At 36.4% G+C, this 12,568-nt stretch overlaps 2 protein-coding genes across 4 annotated transcripts; both read left to right on the forward strand.

The window, feature by feature from the left end:
- Nucleotides 1–2,318: 2,318 nt before the first annotated feature.
- Nucleotides 2,319–4,387, forward strand: LOC109161573. Its single transcript, XM_019310027.1, has 3 exons — nucleotides 2,319–2,459; nucleotides 2,848–3,617; nucleotides 3,928–4,387. Exons 2-3 carry the CDS (start codon nucleotides 3,002–3,004, stop codon nucleotides 4,122–4,124), a joined length of 813 nt encoding a protein of 270 aa, XP_019165572.1. The 5' UTR covers nucleotides 2,319–2,459; nucleotides 2,848–3,001; the 3' UTR covers nucleotides 4,125–4,387.
- Nucleotides 4,388–7,837: 3,450 nt separating this feature from the next.
- Nucleotides 7,838–12,034, forward strand: LOC109162175 (DEAD-box ATP-dependent RNA helicase 37-like). 3 transcript variants are annotated; one of them, XM_019310902.1, is made up of 8 exons: nucleotides 7,838–7,926; nucleotides 8,361–8,525; nucleotides 8,616–9,285; nucleotides 9,391–9,474; nucleotides 9,712–9,954; nucleotides 10,370–10,537; nucleotides 10,895–11,008; nucleotides 11,338–12,034. In XM_019310902.1, exons 2-8 carry the CDS (start codon nucleotides 8,455–8,457, stop codon nucleotides 11,896–11,898), a joined length of 1,911 nt encoding a protein of 636 aa, XP_019166447.1. In that variant the 5' UTR covers nucleotides 7,838–7,926; nucleotides 8,361–8,454; the 3' UTR covers nucleotides 11,899–12,034. The 3 variants fall into 3 exon arrangements, with proteins under 3 accessions (XP_019166447.1, XP_019166448.1, XP_019166446.1); XM_019310903.1 differs by having other exon boundaries at nucleotides 7,845–7,926; nucleotides 8,366–8,525; XM_019310901.1 differs by lacking the exon at nucleotides 7,838–7,926 and having other exon boundaries at nucleotides 8,158–8,525.
- Nucleotides 12,035–12,568: the final 534 nt, after the last annotated feature.

Raw genomic sequence — 12,568 nt, forward strand, 5'->3', positions numbered from 1 at the left:
AACAATATGCACTCAAAGACACAATAATATGTACTCGAAGGTACAAAAATGTGTACTTAAAAGTCAAAAATTTGAATAAGATTCTTTGCAAAAATAGAAATTGATTGTCCCAGACAATATGATATGTTGATTCATACTAATTTAGGGCGAAAAAAGTTTATACTTTTTTTTTAGACATCAACAACTCAAATCTTACCTTACTTTTTTTACTTGAGAGGGTTCATGTGAGAACACTTTTTCTTGTAAAACGGACGAACACATCTACACCCTCAATATTTATAAACCAAATGCTATGATCTTATTATTACTGAACTTTTAAGTTTGCAATAATTATAAAATGAGCTCACTTTTAAATTTTTAAATAATTATAAAATTGACAATTTTTTTAAAATTTTTTACTAAAACCCTTAACAATTGATAAATTATGATAGATGAATGAGATCAATCATCATTTTTTACAAGAAATTCAGGGTCCGTTTACTAACAGAAAATTATTTTATGTTTTCTGTTTTCTAATTTTTTAGTTTTCGTTCTCTGTTTTCCATTCTCAGTTTACTGTTTAGAAAACTTGTTTACTAACAAAAAATTGTTCTCTGTTTTCTAATTTTTCAGTTTTCACCTAAAATTTAGTTTAGATAATATTAATAATTTTTTAGCTAATATTTAAAATATTTTGTTTGGATATATTCATTTGAATGACATGTATATGAATATATAACTTTTACTTTGAATTATAATATATGTGAGATTTCAATATCCGATATCTAGACCGAACTTGTATTATGATGTAACATAATTAAAAATATTCGAACTAATAATCTATTGAGTTCATCAAAATCTAAAACATTATATAGAGTTTAATTCTTAATTTTGATAATGTAAATAATGTTTAACTTTAACAGGGCGTTTGGTTGGAGGGATTTTAAATTCCCTTCCCACTTAATTCCCACCTAATTCCAAAGACCATTAAATTCCGTAGTTTGGTTGGAGGGAATTGCAATTCCATGGAATTGCAATTCCCCCATTTTCATGGAATTAAAATCCCATGTCCCCCCTGGTATTTTAATTCCTGGGAAAAAAAGATAGTGATGAGTCAAAATTACCCCTTCATTTTTTAACCTAAAATTAATGTCTAACAACAATAATGGACTTTTTTGACTTTATACTACTTATTCCCTTTCAATTCCCATGTATACCAAACATTGAAAATGAAATTACCAGTAATTTTATTCCTGTCAACCAAACACTAGAATTTAAATTCTCACTTTATTCCCAGTAATTCAACTCCCATGAAATTACAATTCCTTTCCCACATAATTCCCTCCCTCCAACCAAACGCCCTGTAAAGTGTAAGCAAATAAATTATGTTTAAATAAGTAAAGTAAGTAGAAAATATAGAATATAATGATAAGTAAAATAAGATGATAATGAATGTAATCATAGTTGTTGGTTTTTGGATTTTTGGGCCCAGGGAGGTCCAACACAACCATGGTTGGTGGATTCACCTTTCAAAAATATAAGGGAATAAGAACTCTTTGTGAATGTGGGTCTCTATTCTCTTGGTATGAATTCGCCCCTTTTACAATTTCTGAGGAGCCCTTTTATAGTGGGTCTCCCTCGGATTTGACTTAAAACATACATTTAAGGCCATAATTGGCCCATTAACTATATTTTATCTCTAAAGGCCGTTGGGATGCCGTTACTGGGCCTCCCAACGACTCTTTGACTGGGCTCTTAAACATCTTCTTAAATACTCCAACGGTCTCTTGGCCCTCGCACCGACAGAGCACTCGCGCCGACCTCAGGATCGGGCCGACTTCCCTGTCTCGGTCCATGCCTCTCTTGGGCCCTCCTTCTTTTGGGCTCGGCCCTTCTTTCCTTTCGGGCCCCTCTTTATTTTTGGGCTTCTTCTCTTCTTCCCAGACTTTAGGCCCGGGGTCCACACCCCATCAATAGTAATGTGGTTATAGTGACATATATAACTAAATAGATGATAGATGATTTTGTTTTCCATTTCGAAAACAGTTTTTAAGTATGTTTCAGTTTTCCAGAAATTACTAGAAATTATTTTCAATTTTCAAAATGAAAAACTATGTTAGTAAACATGTTTTTTGTTTTCCATTTTTCAAATATTTTCAGTTAGTAAACGGCCCCTTATATTCTCATTTGATATTGTCTATATAATCATATATATATATATATATATATATATATATATATATCCAATATTAGATTATTATATTACAATTTATACCTAATGTATTTTTATATTTACAATACAACCCAAGTATATATATCAATTTCCAAAATCCCCAATTTGGCATCTCATTTATCTCTTGTTCTCCTGCGGCTGGACTCTGGGATTTGCAACGAGCCGACGATTCCTTCGACACTTCGACCGGCGACGTGCGGCAGCGACAAAAACTTCCGTCGAGGCGGCGACCGACCGACAGTGATAGGTATCTTCCAGTCTAGCAGTGGTATAGTTACGCTTGTAGCAGGTTGCGAGCCGGAGGGCTGCTGCTGCTGCTACGGACTACGGCGGAGGCTGCTGGTGCTGATACGGGCTGCGGCCTGTAGCAGCGGCGGCGGCTGTTTCGGATTGTGGTGGCAGCTGCTGCTGCGGACTGCATTTTCTGCAATTCCCTCAACATGCATAAGATTGATTAATAGCCTTTTTCTCACAGATTATGGCTTTATCTAACACCACTATTGAGATTAGTTCCCGTCCTTGAATATATTGGGTGCTGGGTGGTGCCCTCTGTTATATATTGATGTGGTTTCTTTTGTTTATGTTTTTTTTAATCTGTGTCAAATCGCTTATGAAATTTCTATTGTTAATGACAGGGAACTGAAACTAATTTGAAAATTGTTTGGAGTATGAAAGAAGAGACTATCTTAATATGTTGCTCTATTGTTGTTGAATTCACTCTGTGAACAGCCATATCAATCTCTGCTAATCCGTTCCAAAATATATCTAAAAGAAGCAGAAGTTTATCTCATGAATTCAATATCCGTTTCCTCGTCTTTCCATCCCGTCACATCACCTGCTCATACACTTATTCCAAATACCCGCTTACAACCATTTAATTGTTGTATTAGCCCTTACTCCCTTAAAAATCATAAATCCCCCTCTCTCGCCCTTCAACTTCCAGTTGCTCGTCGCAATTTTCAAACCTGTACTAGTGCTACAACTCCTTCAAATGAGGGAACAGTTTCTGTAGTTAGCTTTGAGGATGTTATGGAGAAAGACTGGTCATTTCTTGATGCTAATAATGGACATTCAGATGAGGAGCATGAAGAAAAGATTAAGAAAATTATAACTGCTGGAGGGATTTCAGAGAATTCAAAAGTTTTAATTTCAATCAGTTCTGAAGAATTTGTGGATAGAGTGGTTGATTCATCGCCTTGCAAACAAATTCTTGTAGTTCATGACTCTCTCTTTGTGCTAGCGTGCATCAAAGAGGCATATGACATGGTTAAATGTTGGCAAGGGGAACTAATATATGTACCGGAGAAGTGGGCACCTTTCGATGTAGTGTTTCTCTACTTCCTTCCTGCCATGCCCTTTGAGCTTAGTCAAGTTCTAGAAGCACTCGGGAAGCGATGTATGCCAGGTATAATTCCTCAATCTTCCTCCATAATACTTTTACAAGGAAACAAAAAAACGTATGATTTGGTTTTTGCCAGAATGAAAACCTAGACTTGCACACTTATTAGTTTTTTCTTGAAAGATTTGTAAATAATGATAATGCTGCAATTGTGCTTGTGTTAACAACTTCTGGTGCTGCTGAAAAATCCTTGTTTTCCGGTAGAGGAATCTATGAACTAAGATGCTCCATCCATTACAGAAGTAAATTCGAAAAGAACAGAAGGCATATAAGGAAGAAAAATGTGCAATGCCATTCTAACAATATGCTTATGTAGGTGCGAGAATTGTGATAAGTCATCCCCAAGGCAGGAAAGTGCTCGAAGAACAGCGAAAGCAATACCCCGATGTAGTAGTGTCGAACTTGCCAGATATGACAACGTTGCAGAATGCCGCTGTTGAGAATTCATTTGAAATTATGAGCTTTGTTGATGAGATGGGTTTGTACCTTGCCGTTTTGAAATTCAAGGGATGAACTTAATTTGGAAGATTTAGCCTCTGGATTTGTGTTAGCAATCCTTTATGAAGGGATTTTGTTATTGACCATTGTGATTTCCTTTATCAATTACTGTGTATGTTCAGAGGTTAATGTATTCATAGAAATGATAGAATTGACCAATGGCCTTGCCTTCTTGTTATGGCGGTTGTATTTTGTAATGCCAGTTCATTTTTAGGTCACTGATTCAACTACTAAAGTGTGGTGGTGATTTTATTGGGGGTTGAAGCAAACTATTCTAATGTGGCATTGTCAAATGGGTGTTTTAAAAGTAGTTGGAACAATCTTCCCAATGTATGGCCTCTTTGTTAAAATAATTAACCTATTAGCCAATTTTGACTTATTTGACCACTATTAACTGTTTGATTTGGTTAAACAATCAATATGAGTGTTTGATGAATTAATTTTTGTAACAACTTATTGTTCCAAAATGTTAAAATTCAAAAAGCTGCTCAAGTAGTTTTTTCGATCAGCTTTTTAATAAAGTCATTTTATATGTAATCAGCTAATAGCTAATTTACCAAACACTTTTTTACAATTAGCTAATGCTATCAACTAATCAAATTCACTAACAGCTATCAACTAACAATTATTTACCAAACACCCTCGTAATCTTTTAATCTTCTTTATCTTGAGGATGTGCGAAATTTTTATCACTCTTTTGTTTTGTCTCACTCACCTATTTATGTTTTTGGGCATCACATTATCTTATACTCTGTAATTATCTATTACAAAGTATTTAAAAAGAGTGAACTCCATACATTACAATTACCTCATTTAAGAGAATCAACATTAAAACAACCCGACCAATTTGGTTGCTATTGACCATAGAACTTATTTCACTCCTCACTCTAAAAAACAATAATTCAAAATTTCATTTTGGTGAAACAATTTACTTTACCAAACTAAAATACAATTAACCAAAATTTTATTTTATATAATATATTTTTTTTTTGAATGCTTATTTTATATAATATAGTTTATCAAAATATCATATATATATATATATATATATATATATATATACTAATGTAATTTTTAAAAGACATAAAGAAGGGTCGAAGCCAGACTAGGAGTGATACGCAACCTATGTTCACATTGAAGTGAGGCGCTCACAAAGATATAACCTTTGTCCACTCAGTTTATAAATATATATATGAGTTAATATTCAAAATAATCTTCGACTATAGTGGTTTTTCTCAATTTCGTCTCAAACGATTTTGGTGACCTAATATAGTCCCAGACTTTTGTGTGTTTGCTCACTATAGTCCTCTTTTTGTTAATCCGTTAAGTTGGTGTTAAATAGAGCGTCAATTATGTAATTTCAATACTATTTTCTTTTTAGTTTTTATTTCATCTGTGAAATCACGAGATTGAATCGCACAGTGATTTGCTGGGGCGGAAACGAAGCGTTTTGGAGTTAAAAACTGGAAGGAATCTCATTCGAATCCATAGTTTCAAGGTTGGATTTCGCGCAAATTATGCCATAGAATCGTGTTCACCGAGAATGGTGAACACAAGGCAAAACGACGTCATTTTTAGGCCAAAATTTTTTTTTTGCGGATGTGGAGTTAACGGCGCGCGTTTGATCAAATTATGAATTTTCTGTTATGAGATTATGAATTTTATGGAAGTTCATAATCTCATAACAGAAAATTCATAATCGCATAACAGAAAATTCATAATCTCACAACTGAAAATTCATAATCTCATAACAGAAAATTCATAATCTTATAACAGAAAATTCATAATCTCATGGTTCCAAAGTGAATGTGTAGGCATGGTTCCAAAGTGAATGTGCAGGCATGGATTCATAATTTATGAATGTCCGTGATTTCGGACGGGAATATGTAGGCATGGTTCCAAAGTGAATGTGCAGGCATGAATTCATAATTTATGAATGTCCGAAATTATGAATGTAATGAAAATTCATAATCTCATAACAGAAAATTCATAATCTCATAACAGAAAATTCATAATCTCATAACTGAAAATTCATAATCTCATAACAGAAAATTCATAATCTCATGGTTCCAAAGTGAATGTGTAGGCATGGTTCCAAAGTGAATGTGCAGCCATGGATTCATAATTTATGAATGTCCGTGATTTCGGACGGGAATGTGTAGGCATGATTCCAAAGTGAATGTGCAGGCATGAATTCATAATTTATGAATGTCCGAAATCTTTGTTCACCTCAAATTAAAGTGAAACCGCAAAATGTGAAAATAAAGAAGAAAAGTCACGCAATTAATTATTAAAAAAAAAAAAAAAAAGATAACGGTGTACTAACACCGTTAGAACCGTGTTCACCATGAATGGTGAACACGGTTCCATGGCATAACGTCTGGGATTTCGCCTATGGACTGAAAACTAGCGATTCCTCCGTGATTTATTGGGGCCCTGGCTGGGCCGGAGAAGACGATGATGAGCTGCTTTTGCCTCAGGTTCTCCCCGGCCCATGTGTTCAGAGTAATTGCAGTGAGTGTGGCGTTTATCCCCAGTCTCAATCTCTGTTCCGGCAACGGCAATACTTGTCGGCCATGTGATCGTACAATCCCAATCCCAATACCAACTCCATCGACGGCGCCGACCAAAGACCCGAAAGGACTTAAAAGGTGTTTATTGGCCTCTACATTTACAGGATCATTTGGGGGATTTTCTGGCCTTTGCACATTACTCTATTGCCTCTATGTCTGTCTCCGGAAACAAAAAATCCACAATTCTGTTCAACCCACCATTAATGGCAGCACACAAAAATCGAGCAGCAGTCCAGTTTCTAGAACTCTTGATCGGAAAAAGAGCGATGTTTAAGAATGGGAACCGCGGTGTTGCCCCCGATGAGCGTTGTGGAGTACGCGGTGCTGGCAATCGTGCGGAGAGAACTGGAGAAGATTTTGGACGGGAGAGTTGGGCAGCTGGAAACCATGGCGGAAGGCCGGAAGCAGAGGCTGTAGAGCTGGTTACAGAAGATTGTATTGAAAGTAAACGGAAGAAAATTACAAAGGAATAAGGTTCAAATTGGCCACTGAACGTAACACGAAAATGCAATTAGGCCACTGAACGGAAAAAAAGTGCAATTAGGCCACTGAACACACAAAAAATGTACAATTTCACCTGGTAGCAGGTTACCCTCAAAAAAGTGGATTTTTTTTTACAGTGTTCAGTGGCCTAATTGCACTTTTTTTTTCGTTCAGTGGCCTAATTACATTTTCATGTTACGTTCAGTGGCCAATTTGAACCTTATTCCAATTACAAAAGATTGTATTGAAATTACATAATGGACCCTCTATTTAACACTTATTTAACGGATTAACAAACAGAGGACTATATTGAGCAAAAATATAAAAGTCTGGGACTATATTATGTCACCAAAATTGTTTAAGACGAAAATGAGAAAAATCACTATAGTTGAGGACTATTTTGGGTATTAACTCATATATATATATATATATATATATATATATATATATATATATATATATATCTTTATAAATAAAATATATTCCAAATGTTTAAACGTGGATAAAAATGATAAAATTATTATTAAAAACTGACACTTTGTTACGCACATTTTTTTTTATACCAATTATGAATTATTATTATTATTATTATATTTTATTTTTCATATTCAAGAGTTTCAGACAGTAGTCCTACTGTTGAGGGGGGTTAAGGCCCGAAAGCGGTGTTGTAGTATTGTACCATTGCCGCAAAATACTGTTTCTTACAATCCAACAAGTATCTCTCTTTCCTATCTTCTCTCTAAGTTTAGGGTTTCGCCAAGGTGACTTATCTCCATACATCATTTCTCTCTCTGTATATATATATATATATATATATATATATATATATATATATATATATATATATATATATATATATATATATATATATATATATATATATATATATATATATATATATATATATGCCTGCACAGTGCTTCACTCTTCTCATTTCTTGGTGTTTGATTTATTACAAGTAAGCTCTACTTTTCTACATCGATCTTCCCGTATATTCATTTAGTTTAATTTCCTGTGTTTCTTGATGGATGGTTGACATGTTTATGAAGAGTATAATATTCTTAGTAATTCAAGTTACATGTTCTTGTGTGTGAATTGGGCATATATGATATATCTGCTGATCTTATTCATTTTATATTTAGGTGACGATTTTGTTCTTCATCTCTAAGTGAATGCACTTCTCCATTTTCTGTAGATCAGATTCTTGAACTGGGACTCAATTACGGGCTTCTACCCTGAGTGTTTCTTGAAAAATACCGAGTGTTTTTGGAGATAAGGGTGTTGAGAAAATGAGTTCATGGGGTGATCCAGATGAGAATGTGCCACGTGATAAAGCTGGGACTAGGGGTGGAAGGGGTGGTTCTGGCAGACATTCTTATGTACCACCTAAGAATCAGCCACATGATCAAGCTGGGACTAGTGGTGGTGGAAGGGGTGGTTCTGGCGGACATTCTTATGTACTACCTCACCTTAGGAACAGAGCACCGGCAGCCAGAACTCCAGCTCCCTCACATAGTGCCCCAACATTTAGTAGTGACAGGTCAGGTGATAGTGGACCAGGAAGGGGGTCAAGGTGGGGTGGTCCTAGGCAAGGTGGTGGCCGGGGTGGTGATCGCGGTGGTGGTGATCGCGGTGGGAGAGGCTGGGGCAGCAGAGGTGGTGGCTGGGGCAGCAGAGGTGGTGGCCGGGGTAGAGAGCAGGAGGTGAACCCTTTTGGTAATGATGATATTGATGGTGGTGCAGAAACTGGCAATCCACAGGAAGGTACTGGTATTAATTTTGATGCTTATGAGGATATTCCTGTAGAAACAAGTGGGGAAAATGTGCCACCTCCCGTGAATACATTTGCGGAGATAAACTTGGGCAATACCCTAAACCTGAATATTACGAGGTGCAAATATGTTAAACCAACTCCTGTGCAACGGTATGCAATACCCATTTCTCTAGCTGGACGAGATCTGATGGCTTGTGCTCAGACTGGGTCTGGAAAGACAGCTGCTTTTTGTTTCCCAATTATTAGTGGAATCATGAGAGGGAATAATCCGCAGAGACCGCGTGGAGTACAGACTCTTTACCCACTTGCTCTAATTCTTGCACCGACAAGAGAGCTTTCAATGCAGGTGGGTAGGTTATTGTAAAATGTAAAGCCTTGTTAATACAATTTGCCTGTTGCTTGCACAGTTTTGTTTGGAAATTGTGATTGTCATGCTGGATTTACCACACAGATTCTTGAGGAAGCTAAGAAGTTCTCCTATCAAACTGGTGTGAGAGTTGTAGTTGTTTATGGTGGGGCTCCAATAGTCGAACAGGTCAGAATCAGTTTCTTTCAATATGGTCATGGTTTCTAATTTCATGCCTCAAATGGTTAATTAATGTGAACTTTTATTGTAATTATCCAAATTATGTTTTCTCCTCTGTTTTGACATGGTGATTTTGAGGTTTTGATTTGTACAATCTTCCATAAGATTGGCCAGTCTGTTTTCATGTTCAAATATTCTGTGATTACTCATGGGATATCATTTCTATTATATGTTGTAAATTTTCAGCTCTGGGAACTAGAGAAAGGAGTTGATATTCTTGTGGCAACTCCTGGAAGATTAGTTGATTTGGTTGAGAGAAGAAAGGTCTCATTGCGGATGATAAGATATTTGGCACTTGATGAGGCTGATCGTATGCTGGATCTGGGATTTGAGCGTCCAATCAGAAAAATAGTGGAGGAAATGGATATGCCCCCATCTGGTGTAAGGCAGACTATGCTGTTCAGTGCCACATTTCCAAAGTCGATCCAGGTTTTCTAATCGGTGACAAGCTGTTTTAGTTTACCTTTTGAGAAGTCATTCTTAATTATCTTTCTGAGTATTTATCTAGTTTATTGTTTTAAGTGGCATGCCTTTCCTTTTAACTCATAACTCATGAATTGTCGATATAGATATTAGCTACTTTGTTCCCTCAAATTAAGGTTTCCAAACGAATTGGTTAGAAGTCACTATACTGCATAGAAAGGAATGCATGTTAGTCTGGTCATAACCGTGTTCAGTGTCCAAATTGACCAAAAAACTTAACATATCAAATTGAGATCTTTCTTGTCTACTGTCTCTAAGTTACACTGAGCATTACTCGATTGAAGAACTGCTTCTAGGGACTGGAATTTTGTTTTCAATTTGATCTATCTGATAATTTTTCCCATTTTTGGTTGGAATGCAGAGTCTTGCATCTGATTTTCTCTCGAACTACATATTTTTGGCTGTTGGAAGGGTTGGTTCCAGTACCGATTTGATTGTTCAGAGAGTTGAATTTGTTAAAGACAATGACAAGAGAAGCTATCTGCTGGATGTTCTTCATGCAGAGAAGGCAAATGAAATTCATGGCAAGGTAATTGTAATTCACTGGTTCAACTATGTAATTTTGCTTTTGATGTGTAACCCTAATTGTAGTAATAATACTGGAGATTCTCCTGGAAAAAAACAGTTCATCTTAGAAGAGAGGTGTTCTTTTGACTTTCATTTGTTTATACTCTTGCTAAATCTTTTCCCTGTATATATGTTATTTTGGTGTAGAGTGACCTTTTGTCAATAGTATACTTTTACTAACATTCCTCTTCCCACCACTAACTTGAGATCTTAAGTATCAAATAAAAAACAAACTTTGTTTTTTCTTCTTCTCAGTTGTATTGATTTTTAATTAATTGAGTGGCTATCCAGTTGGTGACTGTTGCTTTAAATTTTGCAGAAAGCTCTAACTTTGGTATTTGTGGAAACAAAGAGGCGGGCGGATTCATTGGAACGTTGGTTGTGCTCAAATCAATTTCCTGCAACTGCCATTCACGGTGATAGAACACAACAGGTAGGCAGTCATTTGACATCTGGAATGATTTGTGCTTGTGTTTTGATCTAACTCTTAATCTTTTAACATGTGTCAAGCTTTCACACTGTTTTTGATTTCTTAATCTTTGTCATGTTTTCTCTTTGTTTTCAATTTTAACAATTATTATAGTGAATAAAATGGTGGTAATCAACTTAGTGTTTGCACAATTGCATGCTCACTTGTACTTGTCTATAAAGTGTGAGTTGCATGGCAGAAGAAAAGATAAAATTAATGGGTGGAGTTCGGTGTGTTTCTCATATTGCATGATAAGATTGTGATGCCTCTGAATGATTACAAGTTGTGTGCAGGAAAGAGAGCATGCATTAAGGGCGTTTAAGACAGGGGGTACTCCCATTTTAGTTGCAACTGATGTGGCATCGCGTGGTCTTGATATTCCTCATGTTGCTCATGTCATCAATTTTGACCTCCCTAACGACATAGATGATTATGTGCACCGGATAGGAAGGACAGGGCGTGCTGGCAATACAGGATTGGCAACAGCCTTTTTTAATGAAACTAATGTACCATTGGCCAAAGCATTGGCGAATCTGATGCAAGAAGCTAAGCAAGAGGTACCTAATTGGTTGACCGGCTATGCTAATGCTCCCCGTTCACACAGCGGAGGTAGAGGCAAGCGGTCTGGTGGGGGCCGTTTTGGTGGCCGTGACTTTAGAAGGGAGGATTCCTCCTCATTTGGAAGAGGCAGGAGTGGCGGCGGTGGTTATGGCGGTTCTAGTGGGGGAGGATATGGCGGTTCTAGTGGGGGAGGATATGGCGGTTCTAGTGGGGGAGGATATGGCGGCGGTGGTTATGGCGGTTCTAGTGGGGGAGGATATGGCGGTTCTAGTGGGGGAAGTGCGTGGGACTAACTAATGTGTCCCCATGGGATTGGGAATTTTAGATTTTCAGTGGTGCAAAAATGTGGTTGACTGATTTTCTTGTCTTACATAGTTACATTTTTTGAATTCATCCATCCTGTTGAGGAAGGCAGCCCAGATTTTGTCATGCCCAGTTATTGAAGACTACTAACCACCAGAGTTGAATAGCAAACGTCATTCTTCCAAATGTAAATGTCAAACGTGCCTTTTTTTTTTTTTTTTTTAGTTCCCAGAATTACTTCCCGAGTTTGTATACATATTATTACATGCTAATGCTAATTGCTATACAATACAATGATGAAATCAGCTTCATAATGCCAGATTTTGTTCATACCATTCTTTTCTTTTTCACTATCCCACTTTTCTTTTCACAACTTAAGTTAAAATAAAAAAAAACCAATAAGATAGTAAATGGGTACAACTAAAGTGGTGGCCGAGAGAGATCTTGTTCCTACCCAGTACCCACTGCGATGCCACTCCATTATTTGGTTAATGATTTAACTAATTCATATTTTTTGTTTTGGTCCACAGGTTTTCTAGTAATGTACACATTTCAACATGATTTTAAGTTTTGATCTACATGATCGAAGGGAAGAATCATGTCCCATTACAACCCTACCATTCAAGGGTTTTTAAATTATTGGTGCATCCATCATGCATT

This window comes from Ipomoea nil, unplaced genomic scaffold, assembly GCF_001879475.1.
Source record: "Ipomoea nil cultivar Tokyo-kokei standard unplaced genomic scaffold, Asagao_1.1 scaffold2926, whole genome shotgun sequence".
Classification (NCBI taxonomy): Eukaryota; Viridiplantae; Streptophyta; class Magnoliopsida; order Solanales; family Convolvulaceae; genus Ipomoea; species Ipomoea nil.

What these genes read in the sequence shown, in the direction of transcription:
- LOC109161573 (XM_019310027.1), top strand. Translation starts at nt 3,002, where the DNA reads ATGAATTCAATATCCGTTTCCTCGTCTTTCCATCCCGTCACATCACCT. An exon ending in CGGGAAGCGATGTATGCCAG is followed by an intron (nt 3,618 to 3,927) that starts GTATAATTCCTC and finishes ATGCTTATGTAG; the next exon opens with GTGCGAGAATTGTGATAAGT.
- LOC109162175 (XM_019310902.1), top strand. Translation starts at nt 8,455, where the DNA reads ATGAGTTCATGGGGTGATCCAGATGAGAATGTGCCACGTGATAAAGCT. An exon ending in CAAGAGAGCTTTCAATGCAG is followed by an intron (nt 9,286 to 9,390) that starts GTGGGTAGGTTA and finishes TTTACCACACAG; the next exon opens with ATTCTTGAGGAAGCTAAGAA. An exon ending in CAAATGAAATTCATGGCAAG is followed by an intron (nt 10,538 to 10,894) that starts GTAATTGTAATT and finishes TAAATTTTGCAG; the next exon opens with AAAGCTCTAACTTTGGTATT.